The following is a 20,588-nucleotide window of genomic DNA, read 5'->3' on the forward strand; positions in this document are numbered from 1 at the left end:
TAATAACATAATAATGCACTCTATAGTCTACGAACAGCACTCTATAGAGAGATAAATGGCTACTTATTGAAATCTTAGCTTATACATAAAATGATACATTTCTTCCCAGGCACATTTGCCAAGCATTGACATCACGTACCTTGTAATGAAACAGATTATGCTCATAATCATTCTGCCTGCCAAAGGAAAATTTCACACAGTAAGTCCTTTATTTACTAAAAATATATGTCTCTACTGGAAGAAAATGGGTCTTTGAGGATAAGAGATTTACCAATGGAAAGGAGATGGAATTGCTTTTTATTTAGTGCTTAAATACATACAAAACAAAAGCTGCAGAGAAAGCAGCTCCCAACGCCCCCACCCCCCACCCCCGCCAACATTTTCACAAAAGGATATTGGTATAATGAATTGGGAGAGAACTTTTTTTTTTTTTTTTTTTAATTAACCACACCAATCCACGACACTGATTACAAGGACAACCCTAACTCAAAGTTAACTTTAAACACTAATTTAGGCCAACAATTTTGACCTTTACTCTGACCAGACTTTGAGCCATGGCTGCTATCAAGTGATCAAATGTATTCTTATCCATTCTCTCCTTTTATTTTCCCTGCCTGCCTTCTGGCACACACACTCAAGAAGTCAATGATGGAGGGCCAAAGACAAGGAAAACAACAAATACTACAACCAACCAACAAACTGGGCAATTCAAAGGATACCCGGTAGCTAGATGAATATCACCTCAACAACTGGAAGTCTTATGGTTTCACCCACTTAATTCTCTCTGAAGACTCCAAAGCCAATCAATGCTCCAAAGGGAGCATTCCACAGGCACATTCACTTGGGGTTTCACCAAGAAATCTTCCCTAGCTCTTTTACTCGAAAACCTGGCATTGCTTTTTTTTTTTTTTTTTAAGATTTTATTTATTTATTCATGAGAGACACAGAGAGAGAGAGAGAGAGAGGCAGAGACACAGGCAGAGGGAGAAGCAGACTCCATGCAGGGAGCCAGATGCGGAACTCAATCCCGGGACTCCAGGATCACGCCCTGGGCCTAAGGCAGATGCTCAACCTCTGCACCACCCAGGCATCCCCTGGCACTGCTTTCTAACTGTCTATCCCCATAATTGATGCTCCGCAGGAGAAAACATTCATTCCACTTCCCAACAAAGCTCCGATGCCTCCGGAAATGCATCAAGTGGTAAGGATGAAGCTATGTGCTTTAATGACCGCTGCTTCAAATGGAGTCTCAACTCAAAGGTAGAGGCTCAAGACAAATCCCTCTGGTGGGAATAGGTAAGGACCCAAAGTGACCAGGAGGGATTCACATCATTCCTACTCTTGTTCCTTTTATTCTGAACCTTTTAGGGTGGTCCATAAAATGCCCTTATTTTGTATTTAAATATGTATACTGCTTCCTTTTCATCTTATAGAACTTAACAACTATAGGCAGCCCTCTGTTTGCAATGTCTCCTGCGTATTTTAAAGAACTTGATTAACTAGCCTATCCTCCACCAAAACTTCATGTTTGAAAAGAAGGATGAAAATGTGTTGGGCAATTTAAAGAAGCTCATTGGAGGAATACAAGTTTGAAAAGCTTTTTGATGTGAATATGCTCAACTAATCAGGGTTTGTTTTTAAATCTACATGTTTTCAAGTTACTTAGAGAAGGACAAATTCTTTTCCTACTTCCACATTAATATCAGAAGTAGTGAATCCAATAAAGCAGGGTCAGCAATCTTTTTCTGTGAACAGAGAGCAAATACTTTAGGCTTTATAGGGCACCTATGGTACCTATCCCATATTCTTTGGTTTTTGTTGTTGCTGTTGGCTTTTTTTTTTCTTTTTTAACAATGGTTTAAAAATGTAAGAACCATTCTTAGCTCAAGGGGCTGCCCAAAAACCTCAGAGTTTTTGCTGACCCCCACTCTAAAGAATAGGTACTTTACTTTTTCTTTATAATAAAAGCAGAATGGTGTTTAAAACAATATTGGAAATTTGGATATATGGCGACAAGCTTCATTATCATCTTAATCCAACCACCTCTGTGGGTCACTGAGCACCTTTGTGCCTTGGTTTCTTCACTATAAAATGAGGGGTAAGAACAGATCAGTGATTTACAAACCAGACCGTCAAGCAGCCCCAAGGACTCCAGGGAAGGGCATAGCATTCTGGATCTACCCCTACCTCCCACCTTAGCACATATCTAAGCGGCGCGACCTGGCTTTGCTCTTGTCTATGTATTGGAGTGCCCCTTAAAGACAAGGTTTCCACTATTTTTTTTTTTAAGTTTTGAAAAATACTGTATTAAATGATCTCAAGAATCTTCCTGATGTTAATCTTCTATGATCCATTATTGGATGATCAATCCTTTTCAAGTCATTTCACTGAGAAGTTATCAAGTAGATAGGAAACTATTTAAAATCCTATGTTGAGGCATTTAAAGGAAAAGAAATAAGAATAAGAGAGCTTATTCTAAGGGGTGCCTGTACTTATTTAGATTTGTGGAAATTCACCAGATAGCCCTATCAGAGGATTCCCGAATCCTGTAGATTAGGGCTCTGGGAAAAGCAGAATGGTTTAGCAGTGGAACTCTTTCCAGTCTGAGTTCAGACTTGGGGACCTGGATTCCCATCTGAATTTGGAACTTACCAGCTATATAACTCATATTTAATTAACAAAAACCAGACAGCCTACTAAATACTAACCCTTACAAGAGGTGTTAGGAATATGGAGATGAACCAGACAGATGTGGAACATTCTGCCTCCCAAAACTCGATTCCTTATCTGTAAAGCAGGGTAATAACACCTATTCTCTCTCCCACACCTCATGGGCCTGCAGAGATGGCAAAGCTTTGTAAGCTGCAAAGCATGGACAACGTTAAACCAGCAAACTGCAGCTTCTCTTCCTTTTAAGTACATAAAATAAATTTTATTTATTTATTTATTTTAATTTATTTATGATAGGCACACAGTGAGAAAGAGAGAGGCAGAGACACAGGCAGAGAGAGAAGCAGGTTCCATGCACTGGGAGCCTGACGTGGGATTCGATCCCGGGTCTCCAGGATTGCGCCCTGGGCCAAAGGCAGGCGCTAAACCACTGCGCCACCCAGGGATCCCCAAGTACATAAAATAAATACAACTTCAAGAATTTACCAAATTAATAAAATAAGGCCACAACAGGTTTTGCAGAGAAAAACCATTTCTAGAAGCTGAAGCAACATGACAAAACAGAAAGGGCACAAGCTTAGACACCAGACACACTCCCACTCTGCTTCCAAACAGACCCACATGACATCCATTCACAGGCCTATTTTCTCATTTATAGAATAGGGTACTAATACCTATTATCTGACAGGTAAATCAAAATCATGTAAGTAAACACCTGACACAAAGTTAGCACTTAGTGAATAATCGTATCCCCTTGCCTTCCCTCCCAGGCACCTAGAAATCTCAGACGAGAGAAGATTATTTTAAATAGTAGGGCTTACCTCAAAACTGTTGATATTGCTACCCAGCTCTATATCATAATCACCTCAACCAAAGAGGACAGGAAACTTCTGGTTGTTATGACCATGGAATCCAGATGTAGAATATGCCCAGTCATCAGGAAAATCTTACAGTCTTGGCACAGTTTGAGGACAGAGAGAGAGCAACAGCCAATAGCTGAAGGGAGACTCTACAGTTTGGAATGTGCCACAGACTTCTAACCACAAAAGTTCTCTTTGCACTTCGACTGTGGTATCCCCCTGTGGTATAGGCCGTGGCCTCTGCTCTTCTCGGCAAGTCTCCCCCGGAAGCACATGACTTTCCCCAGGCATCTCTAGGCCACATCCATGTGAACGTCTGTGGCCCGGTTCATCACCTTCCACCAGGCCGAGCTGTACAGTTTAGGCAAATCATTTTCTCATTTCTGAGAGAGGATGACAACAGGAGGTGTTCCCCAAAGTCCCTTCTACCTCTAAAACCCTTTGACTATATGACCCACTCTGAACTTCGTTCATTCAACTCATTCATTCATTCAACACTATTTATGGAATACCTCCTATTTCTTTGATTCTGTGACCCATTCTTAATTTCATTCATTCATGCATTTATTCAACAATATTTGACCACCTCCTACATACCAAGTACTGTTACATGTAAGAATGTATAAAAATGAATACAGAAGAGCCCATGACCTTTAAAAGCTCATAGTCAATAATGACATAGAGGAATAAGCAATTAGTGTAGCATGGGAGGTATTATGAGAACAATGGGAGCCAGTGGAGGGGATGCCTAACACTGCCCAGTAATGGGACAATAGTAGGGGAGAAGAAAAAGCATGAAAGTCTTCCCCAAGAACTGAGTGCTAATGTATAGGTAGAAGGTAATGGGGGAAATCTGATGGCTCGAAGACATCCCAGAATTAGAGAAAATTAATCTGCCAAAATAAGGAATACAAACATGGTGATCAGTAAAATAAATAATCCAGTATGAATGAAACAAGGGGTATATAGCAGGGCAAAAGAAAGGAGTCTCAGATGATGAAGCACCTTCTCTCTCTTTTTTTAGATTTTATTTATTTATTCATGAGAGACACACAGAGAGAGGCAGAGACACAGGCAGAGGGAGGACTTGAATCCCAGGACCCCAGGATCACGAAAAAACATTTCTAGTGCCAAAGGCAGATGCTCAACCACTGAGCCACCCAGGTGTCCCAAGGAAGTATCTTCTAGACTTTGCTAAGAAGAACAAACTTTATCCTTTGAGAGGATGTCTAAAACATCCTAAATAAATACATGAGTGTTTTAGAAAGTCTACTGTGGTTGCAGTGTGAACACTGGACTAAACAGAGGCCAGAGTAGGGGGGAGGGGACATGACACTGAGGCAAAAAGGAAAAAAGAACCTATAAATCCTTAGAGGAGAAAAGAAGAGTATAAGCTACAGCAGTGGCAGGGTGTGGGCATGATGAATTCCAAGTTATACTGGCAGTAGAGTCAACAGACCTGGCTAGCAGTTTGATGCGGGAGGAAAGGCAGAGAGCATGGTCTCTAGGATGGCACTCAGGTTTCTGTCTTGAGTGAGGGGGTTAATTCTTGGTGAGCACAGCAGCCCAGAGAGAGCACACAGGAAGCCCAGAAATACTCCCAGATTCCTAGGCCCAAAACCCTTGGCTATCAGTCGTAGGCAGCTATGCACTCTCCATGATGAGGCATGCTGGCCCATGGCACCCAGTAGAGTTCTCCTTCCCTAACAGGGACACCAGGGAGTCACAGGGTAAGCATCAAGCATCTTCATAAACTAACGGTGTTATATATATATATAGTATATATACATCTTGTGTGAGGAAGAAAAATATTAACTGCTAAGTTTATTTAAAACATTACTTTTATTTCAAAACCAACAGATACACAGCAAAATACATATTTGCATTCCCATTTGCAGACTGAACAAGAGACTTCAGAGAAATCTCATAGAAGCTGAGAACACTTGTGAGCAAAAGATTTCCTGTCTTCAGGACTCTGCCTTTTGGGTTCTTCAGTGCAAATATTCATCAAGTCCTACATTTTAACATTATCAAGGAAAGCTGAAGAAAGACAACTGCCAAGACTTGCAATTCCATTGCTAAGTAGACAGCTTAGATAGTGGTTCTCAAAGTGTGGTCTGCAGACCCCTAGTGGTCTCGGAGACCCTTTTAAATGTCCTCAAGATCAAAACTGTTTGCATAATAATTCTAAGATGGTATTTGCCCTTTTCACTCTATTGATATTTGCAATGATGATACAAAAGCAATGATGGGTAAAATGCTGGCACTTTAGTTCAAATCAAGGCAGTGACACCAAACCATACCAGTAATCACTGTACTCTTCACAGAGACAAACTCATAGTAAAACAGACACATACACCCCCAAAGTAAGTAACCCTGTCCATTTCACTTAAGAATGTCTTTGATGAAGCAACAGTAAAAATTATCCATTTTATTAAAGACTGAGCAAACATCTTTTTAATATGATATGTAATGAAATGTGTCCGTGAAGCACTTCTGCCATTACTGAAGTGTGATGGCTATCTCAAGGAAAAGTAAATCTGTGATTTAGTTGGCAGCTGAACTAGCCACTCTTTTCATGGAACATCACTTTTAATGAAATAACTGATGAACTATGGTCATTCAAATTTGGGTATCTGGCACACTTTTTCTTGGAAATGAATGAAGTAAGGCTGATACTTTAAGGAAAAACTAACAGTATTTGTAACCAATGAGAAAATTCAAGCTGGCAGGCAAGATTTAAAATTTTAGAAAACCCCTATCCTACCCTGTGAACTTGACAGTCCCTCAAGACAAAGTGATTTGCATGCGCATGTTAGCAAGATGGAGAAACAAACCATATAACCATGGGGCATGTTGCGTCAGTATACTACCAGAGAGCAGAGACAGTGAGTGCTCCACAGCTACAAGCAGAGGTGTGGCCATAGCTCACAAAGATACCAATCAAGTGAAAAACCAAGGTGCAGAATGCATGCTGTGTGCTACCATTTTTATAAATTCCAAAGATAAGCAAAACCAAATACGGTAAAGCTAGGGGAGCAATAAACAGAAAATAAAATTTAGAATAAGGGAACAATTAGCAGGAGAAGAGCACAGAAGTTCAATAGTATTGAAATGTATTAGGTTGGACAGTAGGTTTACAGTTGTTTTACCATTACGCTTCATTATCTGTGTATAAATGTTAGATGTGTTGTTTTTTGTGAATAGCACATACTTTATGACCTTCAAAGGAAGGCACTGCATTAGAGCTTTCCTTGCCAAGGAAAACCAAAGAGGTGAGGAAGGAGGTAGAGGCATGGTGCAAACCCTGGCTGAGGGTCTGCAGCCCTGGCCCCAGAGAAGCCCATGGCTGGCAGGTCTCTTCCAGAGACACCTTCAGGGCAGCATCCGTGTCATTCATCTATTTGGGTTTTCAACAGCCCTCCCTATTTAAAAAGCCCTCCCTATTTTTTTTTTCCTTCAGGCAATCATCCTCCATCTCTTTTGTTATCACAGTGAAAAAAAAACTACTACATTTCACAGTTGATTTTGTATTGTATCCAAACTACAAAATTTAGTAATCATAATCTCTTATCATCTGGACCAGCTCCTACTACATTTTTCCTACCTCCCATCCTTCCATCACCAATATAACCCTTCTGATTCAGCTAAGTTTCTTCTCTTAGTGTCTCCCACATACTTTTGGCTTATTTCAACCTCTTTTGGCTAATGCCATTTCTTCTGCTTACAATGTTCTCTCCTCTCTTCTCAAGATCTAAATCCATCCCTTCCTCGAGGATGTTTGAAGTATCGCTTCTCTCCAAGAATCTTTTAGCCATCACTCTCACTCAGTTTCCTCAAACATTTACACATCTAATTCATATTATATTGTCTTGCACTTGTTAGCATATTGATTTGTGCTTATCCTCTGTGATTGTTTTGTGTCAACATTTGAAAGAACTGTCATCAGGGACTGCATTCTATACAATTTCTACCAACCAGGTAAATGCTCATAACTTTTTCTTAATGAATGAGCACTCAGTAGGGACTACAGCTCTCAGGGGATCGTGTCCTCAGTGCGCCAATGTGACACCATGTAGGTTAACATATACCCTTACTGCCTGAAAAGGCTTTCAGTCCAGCCTAGTGAGGGATGTTTTCCTCTGCTATAGGAACAGATCTCCCATTCTGTGACAGAAACCAAGCAAAGCAGCACTTGCTTTATAGAATTCTTTTTCATAATATTCAGTGATTTCAGAGTTCAACATGTCTCCTCCCATCGTGACCCTCTTTGCCTGAAGTCCTTAGAAAATCACCCCAGCCAGGTGGTTGAACCAGCTTCTTTGTAAACACAAGATCTTCAGTTTCATTTCTGCACAGTTGTATTTACCCAATAGTCCCTTATCTTAAAAAATCAGTTATTTTCCCTGTAACTTTTACCCTCTTGGTCCTGGTTTCTGTTTTCTGCTCAGCATTTCATAAATCTGTGAAAATACTTTTCAAGCCAAATTTTAATTATTTGTTTCCATCTCTTTCTCTGCCCCCTTGGCTCGAGCCCCTTGCAAGTAGAGACCATGCTCTATTCAACTCCACTGATCCCTAGTCCCTGGTACAGAAGCACTCAGTTGCTGCTGCTTGAATGAACGAATCAACAAATCAATCAATCAATCAACTATCAGTTATCAGACACAAACTACAAATTTAGGAGAAATGACAATTAAGATTAAGTTTACTCCCTTTATCACTTGACAGAACTTCATATATTTGAATGTAGTTACCAGGCATGACTCTTATCTCTCCTCACTCTCAGCTTCAAATTAAGCATTCCCAATGTCACAATAATTAATTCCTCCTCTCATCATTTCAAGAGTCTAGCTGCTAGTTGCCTCCCTTCTGGTGCGTAGTTTGCCAATTTCCCCCCTTTAAGTCGGGACACCCAATCTGGCGGTCCACGTACAGATGTGATCTAATCAGTTTACAAGTCCAGTGTTGCCACCCTTGTTCTGAATTCAGTACTTGCATTAACTCAGCCAACTCTGCTGAAATGCATCCATTTTTCGAATGAAGGCTGAATTTTAAATGTTGCTTATTATCTTTCTGCTTGTTACTATGAATGTGGTTATCTCTGAGGATGGAAGTTGGGAAAGGGGGCTTTCACATTTTGGTTTAAACATTTCTACATCGTTTACATTATTTACACTAAGCATGCACTATGTTTGCCATTAAAAGCCAATACGGACTTCTAAAAATAAAAGAATAAAAAAATTTAAAAAACTAAAAATCAAAAGAATAAGCAGAATTCATACCTGTGACTTCTATGGTTCAGTCTCAAGGAGGACACTTAAGTCATAGTTAAAATACTTGTATTTTTTTTTTTGTATACATTTTCTCACCTAACAGCAAGTATTTGAGTAGCCACTGGTGCATAGCACTTCTCTCTAAATATGATCTAGTGGTTTTGCCAACCCAAACCCCACTTCTAGATTGTGACATTTCTCTCTTCCTAGCAATATCAGAAAGCAGCTCACTATAATTTGGTTCCTCTCTTTCTTAAGGGCAGATTAAAATCCAGAATGTTATTATTTGAGGTTTGCTTTCCCCTAGAAGGGAGAAATCATGTAGCACATTTCAGGAACATTTCCTGAAGCAGAGGGTGTCCCACACTTTGTTTCCTTCCAAATACAGCTGTGTTTCATGCTCTGGAGAGGACTGTTGGGTTAACAAGTAGGGCCAAACAAGCACAGATTAGAAGACAACTATAATTCTAGGCCATTACCCGAAAGCAGTGTTCTCCATATGGAGCACGTAATTCAGACCCCAGAAAGTGTCACTGCATGGGACTCTAATTCTCTTACCCTCCGCTGAGTCTAAGGTCAAAATAAATCTTTGAGGAAAAAAAATATTGTGGCACAAGTTCTCATGAATCATAGAGTAGCGTGCTCTATCCGCACCTAAGGGCTCCTCCTACAGCAGAGGGTCTGTGAAAGGAGCACAGGTGGCCAAGACATGTCCTTCATGTATGGGGCCCCACGAAGGTTTTCTAGTCCTTCAAGATGCCGCAGGCCTTGGGAGACCAGAAGATGATCCAGCCCTTGATGGTGCTGACACTGGGGACCTCAGGCCAGTATCCTCCTCTCCGTGGCTCAATTTCTACTTCCATCCAAGTGGTGGGAAAAGAAGTCCTTCTTGCCTGCTTACAGGCAGAGGATTTCAGGGAAAATGCTTTGTGAACAATAAAGTATCATGTAAACAGAAGGTGGAGGTAATCCACTATTATCCATTTTGCAAAATGGTGCTACTAAGCACAGAGAGGTTCAAATACTTGCCAAAGTCAAAAAGCTAGTTAGAAACCCTGGTGATCGTGATAGGAGAGGAGGACAGAAAACACTGGAGTCCTGCCCCCTGCCTAGTGCAAGTCCCTCCCTGAGCCTCTGGTTTCAACTTGGAGGAGTCAGAGTCAATGAGCTATTTCTAAGGTTTTAAAAGTCAAACAAATTATCGTCGATAAGCTGCCCAGGCTCAACATAACATGTCTTTATTTTTGGCTGAAGTGGCATCAGCCCAGCGTGGGAGTTCTGGTAAGTTCAGGGGTCCTCAACACTGGCTAGCCATTCAAATCACTCAGGGAGCTTTTTAAGAATGTCTACGCTCAGGATCCATTCTGAGCCAACAAATTTAAATTGCTGGGGGGTGTCTATATTTTTTTAATCTCCCAGGTGATTCTAATATGCAGCCGGGGTTGAGAATCACTGGGCTGGCTAATGGTGATCAGAAACTTACAGGCAACAATAGTTGTCTGACTGATTACACATCAGTTAGAGCAATCTTTCTGAGATCCCTAGTTGAAATGAATTTGCACCTCACACCTATTAATGTGGCTGGCATTATTAATATGGCCAGCATTTACTGTGTACATATGACATGCCAGACACGAGTCTACATATCAATATGTACGAACCCAGTTCATATACACCTACAACGCTAGCCCATTGTACAGATGTGAAAACAGGTGGACAACTGCACTAACCTGCCAAGGCCACGGCTAAAATGTGGTGCAGCCAGGACAGGAAATCTGGTACCAGGATCTTAATCCCCACCCTATACTGCTTCTTAATATTGCCGTAGAATGTGGTTCACAATACCTTAGCCTCAATGATGAATGAAAAGATCACACAATGTTGGAAAATGCAGAACAGTTTTGAATCCAAATGCCTGCAGGGGCCAGGAGGTAATATCCGTGAGGAAGGCGGGCAGGTGTATATGCAGACGGGGACATGGCAGCAGAGTGGTAGGAGCGGTGGCAGACTGATGAGCACATGCCCGGGCAAGGGAGACAGCCGCCACTGACTACAGCAGATTGCTGCCATGTGGGGAGGTGGGCCCCGTGCTGCTGGCTCTTCCAAGTTTTCAAAAGAAGCTAGAAATTTGGATTTTTATGGGAAACCGCCCATTTCCAAATGCTGTCTCAAGTTTTTAAACATACTGTGTAGGGCAAAACACATCAGTACGCCACTAGCTTGTAACCTCTGATATGATCTATCTCACACACACAACGCAATACACACACACCCTTGAATCCTTCATTTAAAATCTATTTAATGTGTTCTCTTGGACTGGTTCTCAGCAATTAGAAGCAGCAGACCTTGCCTTTCCTTCTTTTGTACAAAATGTAAACTATTACCTAAATAACACATGGAAAAACCAATATAAATTTCCCCTGGGTAATTTTAATCAGTGGACTGACTGTTGAATAAATGAATAAATAAACATTTATTAAATACCTATTCTCTCATTTGAATCTCACTATAAATCTGTGGGCATGGATTTATTGTCCTCACTTTACAGTAAAACCCAGTCATAATTCATATGATTATTACACAGTTTAGATATAATTCAGGTCAAATCACAAACACAGAATATACTCCTTTAGTAAAAGTCTAAGTGTGATATTGTTGGTCTATGTTGGCCAAGTATTAGTCAAGCCCTATTTTAACAGCCTTAAAAAAGAATTTTACCGTATCATATTATTACTCATCACTCTAACGAGAGAGATGGGAAAAAAATGTTTAAACATAGAAATCACCAAAATGTCCTGGGTCAGAAATGCCTGTGGTCTCGCAATCTAAGCAAATGGAAACTTATTTCATATACATAGGAAGAGTTAATATTTCTTGAGTTCTATGGAGCAGGCTCTAATTAGGCATGGTTTTATGTGTATGTGTATTATTGTATTTATCAATATCCATACTTGTCAACCAAGCCTTACAAGAATCTATGATATAGGAACTATTATCACTAGTGAAAGATGAAGAAAGCAAAGACAGGGAAGTTCAGTAATTTCCCCAAGGTCACACAGCAAGTGAGTGCCAGAGTCTGTACACTTAACCACTATGAAAGCATGTGTGTGTCTCTGTTTTCACTTAAGTCGTACCATATACAGTAGACACAGTGAAAAGAGGGCAAAATCACGTGATATTTTCTCCCTCTCGTTACAAACAACAAAAGCTTTTTAAAATATACTGCCAGACAACCGAAGATGCCAGCACTATATAACTTCAGAAAAATCTATCACCCTCCACAAGTGCAGTAGCTTGTCTCAAAAGCTCAGATGGGCGAAGTGCTCCTGATCAATCATTTCCCCCCACCCCCACCCCCCCCACCCCCCACCCCCCACCCCCCCCCACCCCCCCCCCCACCCCCACCCCCCGCCTTCTCTGGTCCACTTTGAAGGCCAACTTTTTCAGGGCGCTCAAAACAACTCACCCTGGGATCCTCCTCTCTCTCACTGCTTGCCTTTTTTCCTCCACACCACACTTCTAATGGGGTCTAACCCCTTGTCTGATCCATGCAGAAATTATGAGAGAGAGAGAGAGAATAAGAGAGAGAGACAAAGTGAGAGAGAGAGAGGGATTATTTAAGGGTCTGCTTTTCAGGCTCAAGCTTCAGAGAAGGTCCATACATTTCTTCCTTGCTGATAGAACTTGGCTGAATTCAGACTTTCTTAAAAACAGAAGCAATGAGTATCTAAGTTTTAGTCAATTCAGAACTCTAGAGACAGAACTTTAGGGGTGGAGGTTGTTTTTTAGTAAGAAGGGAATGGACGGCTGGAAACAATATCCTTTTTAGGCACACAGAATCTGCTGCATTTAATATAACCCTGGGTCAGTCTGTGAAAAGCAGAGTTGCTAAAGGCCACATGCTGATCTCAGACCGTGGGCGTGTATCACTGTACATTTTACAAAATTAGATACAGTGCAGCCTCTATGTGTGTGTGCCTGTGTGCGTGTGTGTATACATGCAGTGAAGCTGACTTTTATAAAAAAAAAAAAAAAAACCACAAGATGCACCCATGCAGCTAAAGATTAGTATCAAGCCAAAGTCTGATTTTAATTTATGAAACTACCTTGTAACTACAGCAACTCTATCCCAAAGGTGGGTCTTTGGGGAATGATAAGAGTCATCTGAGAGGCCCCTGCTTCAGCACCTAGTCATGCACTATTCTTCGATATCATAAAAATGTAATTTACAGACAGGATAGAAATACAAAACTTGCTCCTGCACAGAAGAGGGAAAGCAGCTAGTAACTTCAGCCCATAGAGTACTCTTGGCTATTTCTAAGGTCTGTACTTTGCACATTAGTTTCCTATAAAATATGACAGAAGACATTTCAGCAACCATGAACCATAAAGTATTTTGTACACTTGGCCCTAGATGGTATGAATTACTGAGCTACACCTTGCAAAGTAGGGAACAGAAAAGAATACATCAGAAACAGGACACAGCATCTTCACTTATAACCTCTATCTCTAAAATGTGATTCTCGAGTACCTTAACTAAGCTAAAATACAGTAGTAATAAAGTCCAGGGGGGAAAACAAAACAAAACAAAAAACCACCGCATGTCTTACCATAATGAGGCTGGGTCTGGATTTCTTTGCAATAGGAGAAAACTCAGAATCTATTCCTTCCTCACAAAGCCCATGGTCTTGTAAAACCTTATGCTAAGAAGACTTTAACGCCCCCAAACGTCCTCTTTTGTAGGTCATACCATTATTATCTTGTTCTGTGATCGGTCTGATTAAATTATAGAAAATTACTAATACATCATTCAGAATGGAGAGATCCGTTCCCGGCCTGTTGTGTTTGTTTCAATCCTCCTGTCCTAATGTTTCAGCTGATACTTCGAAAAGGATGGAGGAGGGACAAAGGAACTTCACACAAGGAAAGCGAATGGGATACGTGAAACTATCCTGGGGTACACACTGCCCTTCAGCTATCTCAGGTGGCACTGCTGACCAGTCACCGAAACCAAGGGAGCTTCTTTACACAGTAGCACCGCTTGCCACCCTTCAGTCCAAAGATACCACTTTGCGTGCAAGTGACCAGGGTTAGTTACACTGGGTGAGTTTTTCTCTTTTGTCAAAGTGATTGATTCATCCAGACCCTGCCTGAATCCAAACGACTGGGACTACTAAATAAACTGGCTTACCAATCCAGCCAGGCAGCATGCACCGCTAACCCAGTCTTCCCTACAGGACTATCTTGACATTAATAGGACTCCTTGTATTTTAAGCCACCTTTTGACCCCAAAAGAAGCTTGCCTGGTTGCTCCACCAACACAACGCTGTCCCTTGGGTGTTTCCACGGCTTCTCTCCATCTAATTTTATAAGCCTCGCAAGACAGAGATTTTCCACACCTCCCTTGGACCTCTCCTAATAGAGGCCATTCAAAGGCTCTAAAAACTCAAATGCACAGTCAGCCCTCACACTGACCGAAAGCTGTCCAATTTATACTTCTCCAGCATGATTTATTAACACTTTGTGCCAGAGACTTGTCAACTCGCACCAGCTGTGTCATCCCCAGAGCGAGATGGCAGCCCATAGATAAATTAAAAATCAATTTTTTTTATTAGAAACTATTTTGAAGCATTAGGAGGAATGTGATTTTGAACTATCTTCCTTCTTTTAACAGGAAAGTTCAGTGTACCCTACTTACTATATTAGGAATACACGGATTTCTTTTAGGAGAACAGATGAACATTATTGCCCAGTATCAACCTAGCCTGCTATGGGGTATTTCAGAATCGTTAGCTCTGCCTGACAGGAGCAGTGAAATATTTTATTGCCTCAGACTCAAAATGTTTCCCTGTGGTTCCTATCATAGGAGGATGTCCATCGCCACTGAAAAAATTAATAAGAGTAAGTAGGGAAAAGAGTTAAATCTTCTACCCTTCGTCTTCCAATAGATATATAAAGACAGGGAAAAATCTAAATATAAGGGCCCCTGTTGCTTTCTTGTCACTTTTGCTTCCCGCATTTACTAGAAAGCAGAAGATGATTTTTAAAGTTTTGTTAATGAAGAACACAATAACCTGTTCTGGTCTTGACCCACAACTGAGTAAACAATGAAAATACTAGAATAGCAAAACAACTGTTCTATTAACTTTTCCTTTGTGCTCCCCCCTGGGAATAGGCATCAGGCAGATTTCCAATGATAAATATAATAGGATCTGAACTCATACATGTTCATGGGTTAAGTTGCAGCTAATGAGGAAATCTTAAAAGTGCTGATGATGCCAATGGTAAAAGGATTTACAGATGTAGCAAACATAGGGGAAAGCCCTTCCTGACCCTTTCCCTCCTCAGTTAGTGATCCCAAATGTAATGATGTTCATAAAGTGCTGAGCCCCAGGCCTGGTAAACAGACACAGTATCACTTTTCCCCTCTTCTTCTTTCTCAGACTGACAAACATTTTTAAGCCATGCAGTTTGGGATTCTGCTACAGATAAGCACATGGTCTAGTGCAAAGGATCTCTAGGATTTTTTTTTTTTTAAGATTTTATTTTATTTACTCATGAGAGATACAGAGCGAGAGAGAGAGGCAGAGACACAGGCAGAGGGAGAAGCAGGCTCCATGCAGGGAGCCTGACGTGGGACTCGATCCCAGGTCTCTCGGATCACGCCGTGGGCTGCAGGAGAAGCTAAACCGCTGCGCCACCGGGGCTGCCCCTCTAGGATGTTTTTTTTAAACATGGTACTGAACCTGGTTGATGGAAAGAACTTTTAGAAAAGAGCCTTCAACAGCAGCAGAATCATATTTAAGTCTCCAAATGATGACATTGCTGTAGTCCAAGAAATAAAGGCTTTACTTGGAGTAATAATTTTTAAAGCCACTTCTCAAAAATAGTTTAGGTTTAACACCTTTTGTTGGAGGTCACCTCCAAAAGCTAGTGCAAAACTTCTTTTTGATTTGGGGCCAGTGGAATCAGTACACAGCTCTATAGGATGGGCCATTTTCTTTTCCACATATATATGAGGCCCATGTAACACACACACACATACACACTCTCTTACTTCAGAGGCCCAGGAGAAATGACTATGTAGAATTTTAAATCAGAAATCTAACGCCTAGGTTAGTAGTGTCAGGTTAAAGGCTCACCCATCCCCAAAGCTAATTCGGTTCTGAACAATCCCTTGGGTGTCTCATGGAACAGAACGAGCTAGGAAACCTTAGCAGGCCGAAGCCTAGCCTGGGGAATTGCTGGAACTCCGTGCCAGGGGCTGAGGTACACCCCAGACTCCGTATCAGATAATACCAAGTGCTAGTCTGGATTTCCAGGACTGATCTATTCGAGGGTGAACTTCCAGGTTCCTTGATGTCTGCGCTGTAGAGTGGGAGGACTTTGTCCATCCACACTGTGCCTGCCTAGTATTATATTTAATAACAGAAAAATTAGCTCCATACATAAAGTCTATTAGTAGCAATGGTTTATGAGGGGGTGAAGAGGCGAGGGGGGGGGAGGTGGCTATGGGAAAGGAGAAGGCATTCTGAAGTTTCAATAGATTCCTTTTCACAAGTTTCTTTTTTGTAATCTAATTTGTATTCTACTTCTAATTTTAAATGTGTTTATAGCTTCTCTAGATTCTTAAAGCTGTATCAGTAGTGGCTATTAGCCACTTTTGTGTTTACTCAGAAGGGTTCTTTGGTTTCAAAAGCAAGTTTCTCCACCTCATTCCTCCACCAACCTCCTCCCCCGCCCCCAAAGCATACACCTCTCTCCTTTCCTTTAGGGTCAAGTTTAAAACCTAATGCTGTATAACTTCCTAAAACCCTGAGATGACTTCTATCAGGGCAGCCTTAATGCCCAAAGTTGCTTTAACTTTATACAAAAAGGTTCTCCACCTTAAGAAAAAAATCCCCCCCCCAAACACATACAAACAAATAAACAGTTTAGCATTAAAACTGGGATTTAAGACTACAATTATATTCTACATTAAATACTAATTTACACTAATTTTACCAAAGTCAATATTTATTACATCTCCCCACCTCTGCAAGTTTAAGACTCGCTCAGCACTTAGGAAGCTTTGGGTTACTATGTCTGAATTGCAAAACACACCATTTGTCCAGAAACTGCTCTTAGTCCAAATGCAAACTGCTTACAAAACATGTGTGAACCATGCTTAGAACAGGCAGCCACATCCACAAAAATCCATTCAATGCAAAGGTAAGTGGAAAAGCTTTGCAAATTAGGCTTCCCTTTAAAAACTGGAGGGACATTTACCGCTTTTCCAAAAGGTAATTGCTTCTTACTTCAGTAAAAGTGGCTTTATGTGACTGGAAGGAGTTGCTTTCTTTTTTTTTTTTTTTTTTTTTTTTAAGTGAGTGGATAACAGTATTCAATTAGAGAACAGGGTGGGAGAGCCCACTCTGAAAATATAACTTAATCACCGGCCATCAGCAAGCAGGAGAGGCCCACCGAGCACACGAGCTAAAATGGAGCCTGAATTTCCTCCCAGGCTGAGGGTAGTCGCACGAGGTCAGGGTCAAGGTCACCAGCAGGGCAGGCTGCAGCTGCCCGAAAGCGCTACACACAACGGGAGGGAAGGCGTTCCATCTCCGTCAGAGCCGAAAACAGATAAATCCCTTCTCCTCTCCTACCCTCCCTCTAACCCCGCCAACATTTTTTTTTTTTTTTTTTTTTAAAGCAGGGGGAGAGGAGAAGAAAGGAGAATGACCAAATAACCTCACCGCCCTGGTTTTCGCACACAAGCTCATCAGCTCCCAAAGTTGCCATCTAAGGGCAAGTTCGCAGAGAACACTGAAGCCCATTTTGTCCGAGCAGGGCAAGCCTCCCCCGACCCCCCCAGGATTCCTGCCTCCTCTCCCTCCCCCGCCACACGCCCCCGAGAAGAGCTGGGAACTGGCCGGCCGGCCATGTGCACGCACACACTCTTCCACCAACTGCTGCGAGTTTTCTGTGAATCGCAGCGCGGAGCCTCCCAACTCGCCCTCCCCGACTCCGCCGCCTTCTCTTCCCTCGCACAAAATTTCCCTACACACGCAGCCGCCTGCGAGCGATTTTATGTGCATATATATTACATATGTGATATTATCCTCAGAACCTCTAGCGGGCAGGCGAAGAAAGGACTGCACAGGGGCATTTTTTTTTTTTTTTTTTTTTTTTTTTTTTAAAGGAAGGGGAAAAAAAGCACAACCCAAGCCCTGTGCGTCGACTCCTGCGTACCGGGAAGGGGAAAGAAAGAGGAATGTTTGCGGAGCGGGCTGCCTGCAAGTGCCCTTGCTCGCCACTTCGGCCGCGGCCCGGGTGACACGGAGCCGCGGGGGCGCTCGGCCCGAGCAGCCCGCGCCCCCTGCGCGTCCCCCGGGCAGGCACAGCCGCGGATATTTCGCGAGGGGGAGATCGATCGCGCTGCCTGTCTGCAGCGGAAACGCACAAGCTCACACACAACCCGAGCCCGAGACACCATAACCTTAACCCTTCCCCCACCCTCCGTGAACTTCAGGTGACCGACCACGTCGGCCTGACACCCGGGCGGGCGGGCGCTCCGGCTCCGCTCCCGCCCCCAGCCCGGGTTTTGCAGGATCGAGCTCCGAGCAGCGCCAAACCGCCGGGAGAGGGGAGCAGAGCGGGGGGAGAAAGAAGAAATTGACCCTCGGTCTCCCCCGACCCCTCCCTCCGGCGCCTCCGCGTCCCCTCCTCCCCGTCACCCCGCCCCACGCCTTCTCCCCTGCCCCCTCCTCCCTGCATTCAAGGAGCCCGGCGGCCCCGGGGGATATTTTTAGTTGCTTCTTTCTCCTTCACTTTTAGCTTTAGCAGCATCTCGGAACACTCAAAGCGGAGAAAGATGGGGGGGGGGGGGGAGCTGGAGAGGGAGTGGGGGAAAAGTTAAGAGTCTCGCAAAGAAAAGCCGGAGGGAGGGCGGAGAGGGACCGGGGGCGCGGGTGGAGGAGGGGAAGGGGACCGGGCCGTGCCGGCGGGTGTGTGTCTCCAGTTGGTGTATGTGGCTGCAGCCGGGGAGGGTTGTGATGCACTTTAGTCCTGGACTCTGCTCAGGCTCGCCGGGGAGGGGGGTCTGAGAGCCCGAGTCTCGCCTGGCTCCGTCTGCTCCCACTGACCCCGCATTTTATTGCGGCCAGGAGCCCTGCTCCTCCCTCCCCTCGGCTCTGCAGGGACCTCGCGCGCCGCGAGCCGCCCTGCCTCCTGCCTCCTGCCTCCGCCTCGGCACGGCTCCCGCACCCCACATCCGCCCGCCGCTGCCCGGCCTCGCCCCCCGCCCGGCCGCCCCGCGCCCCCCGCGCCCCCGCGCCCCGCCGCGCCCCCTCGCCCCGGCGCCGCGGGAGCAGCCGCCCGGCGGCGCGTGTGCACCGGTGTGTTTGTGCGCGGTGCCCCCCACACCCTCCCCAGCCGCTCCCGCCTCGCCCGCCCCCGACTCCCCTCCTCCGCCGCCGCCTCCTCCACCTCCGCCTCCTCCCGCTCCGCCGCCGCCGCCGCCGCCGCCGCCGGCGGCTCCGGGCCCGGCCAACCCCGGCGCAACCTTTAGCCGGAGACGGACCTCTCCCTGGATCCCGTGCCCGGCGGGCGGCCCGCGCCCTCGCCCCGGCACCCGCGATCGCCATGTCACGGCCCCCCGTCCTCCGCACGCCCCGACCCCCGCACCCTCGGGCGCTGCGAGCCGCAAGGAAATTTTTTTTTTTTTTTTAAGATTCCAACCTCTCCCACCTCCCCCCTCGCACACACTCCCCGATTAAAAAAAAAAAAGAAAAAAAAAAAAACCGGCATCCACACTACTCCCCTCCTCCCGTCTCTTGCCCCCTCCCCCCAGCAACCCGGAGTGAGGAGGGGGAGGGGGAGGGAAAAGAGGGAAAAAAGCCCGATCTCAAGGAAAAAAAGAGGGAGGGCGAGAGAAAGAAAGAAAAAGAGAGAGAGAGAATAGAAAGGGCACGGGGCTGATCATCACCAACATGGCTGCCTCGGCATAGACCTAAACGAGGAGTAACCCGGGCTGTGTCTTTGTCGGTTTCACCTCTGTAACCCTAAACTAATGCAGAAAACAACGGACGAGGCTGCAGACGCGAAAGAGGAGAGGGAGGGCGACAAAATGGCACGAGAGGAGGTGGAGAAGGGATGACTTACGTGAGGGAAGGCGCTTGGGCTGCTCCTGCTTCCTCCTGGGCATTTTCCCCCTTTTCTCACATTCTCCTCCTTGGTTAATGTGAGATCAAATAAACCCCCGTGGGGGCAGAGAGGCAGACACTGGCAGGAGCGGGGAGGTAGTTGGGGGGCGGGCGGGCGGGCAGGGGGAAACCCCTTCTCTCCGGTGTGTGCAATGGGTTGAAGCTTGTTTCCTGGAGCCAGATGAGGGGTTCTCTTCTTTTCTTTCCTTTCTTTTTTTTTTTTTTTTTTAATCCTTTTTTTTTTTTTTTTTGAATTTTTGGTCGTGCACCTGGCTTGTCCCCGAGCGTAATATTCTTCAATGGAAACGGATCTAATAGGTGTGAGTGTGTGTGTGTCCTGTGCTCGCGTGTGTGATGGGAGGTATAAATAAATGAGAGCCGGTGCGGCGGTGTCTATGGCCGCGCTGTGTCTCCGAGCCCCTAACACTAATGTCGGGATCAAAGGGCAGCGGCGGCGGCGGCACAGCTCACAGCTCGCTCGCTCGCTCTCTTTCTCGCTCTCTCTCTCCTCTCGCGCTCTCTCTCTCTCTCTCTGTCACACACACACTCACACATACACAGAGGCACAGACTGAGGGAAAGAGCGAGAGCTAGACACAC

At 44.3% G+C, this 20,588-nt stretch overlaps 1 protein-coding gene across 8 annotated transcripts in view; it reads right to left on the bottom strand.

Moving 5' to 3' along the window:
• The window catches only part of ZNF827 (zinc finger protein 827), a 168,649-nt gene extending 148,529 nt beyond the window's left edge, over nucleotides 1-20,120 (bottom strand). For 7 of the 8 annotated variants that reach the window (XM_038558915.1, XM_038558913.1, XM_038558917.1 and 4 more), the window contains exon 1: nucleotides 19,949-20,120. In XM_038558915.1, coding sequence (XP_038414843.1) covers nucleotides 19,949-19,991 — 43 coding nt within the window. In that variant the 5' untranslated portion in view covers nucleotides 19,992-20,120. The remainder of the gene's footprint in view (nucleotides 1-19,948) is intronic. The other variant, XM_038558912.1, reaches the window with a different exon arrangement.
• Between the last annotated feature and the right edge of the window lie 468 nt (nucleotides 20,121-20,588).

Source organism: Canis lupus, chromosome 15, assembly GCF_011100685.1.
Source record: "Canis lupus familiaris isolate Mischka breed German Shepherd chromosome 15, alternate assembly UU_Cfam_GSD_1.0, whole genome shotgun sequence".
Lineage (NCBI taxonomy): Eukaryota > Metazoa > Chordata > Mammalia > Carnivora > Canidae > Canis > Canis lupus.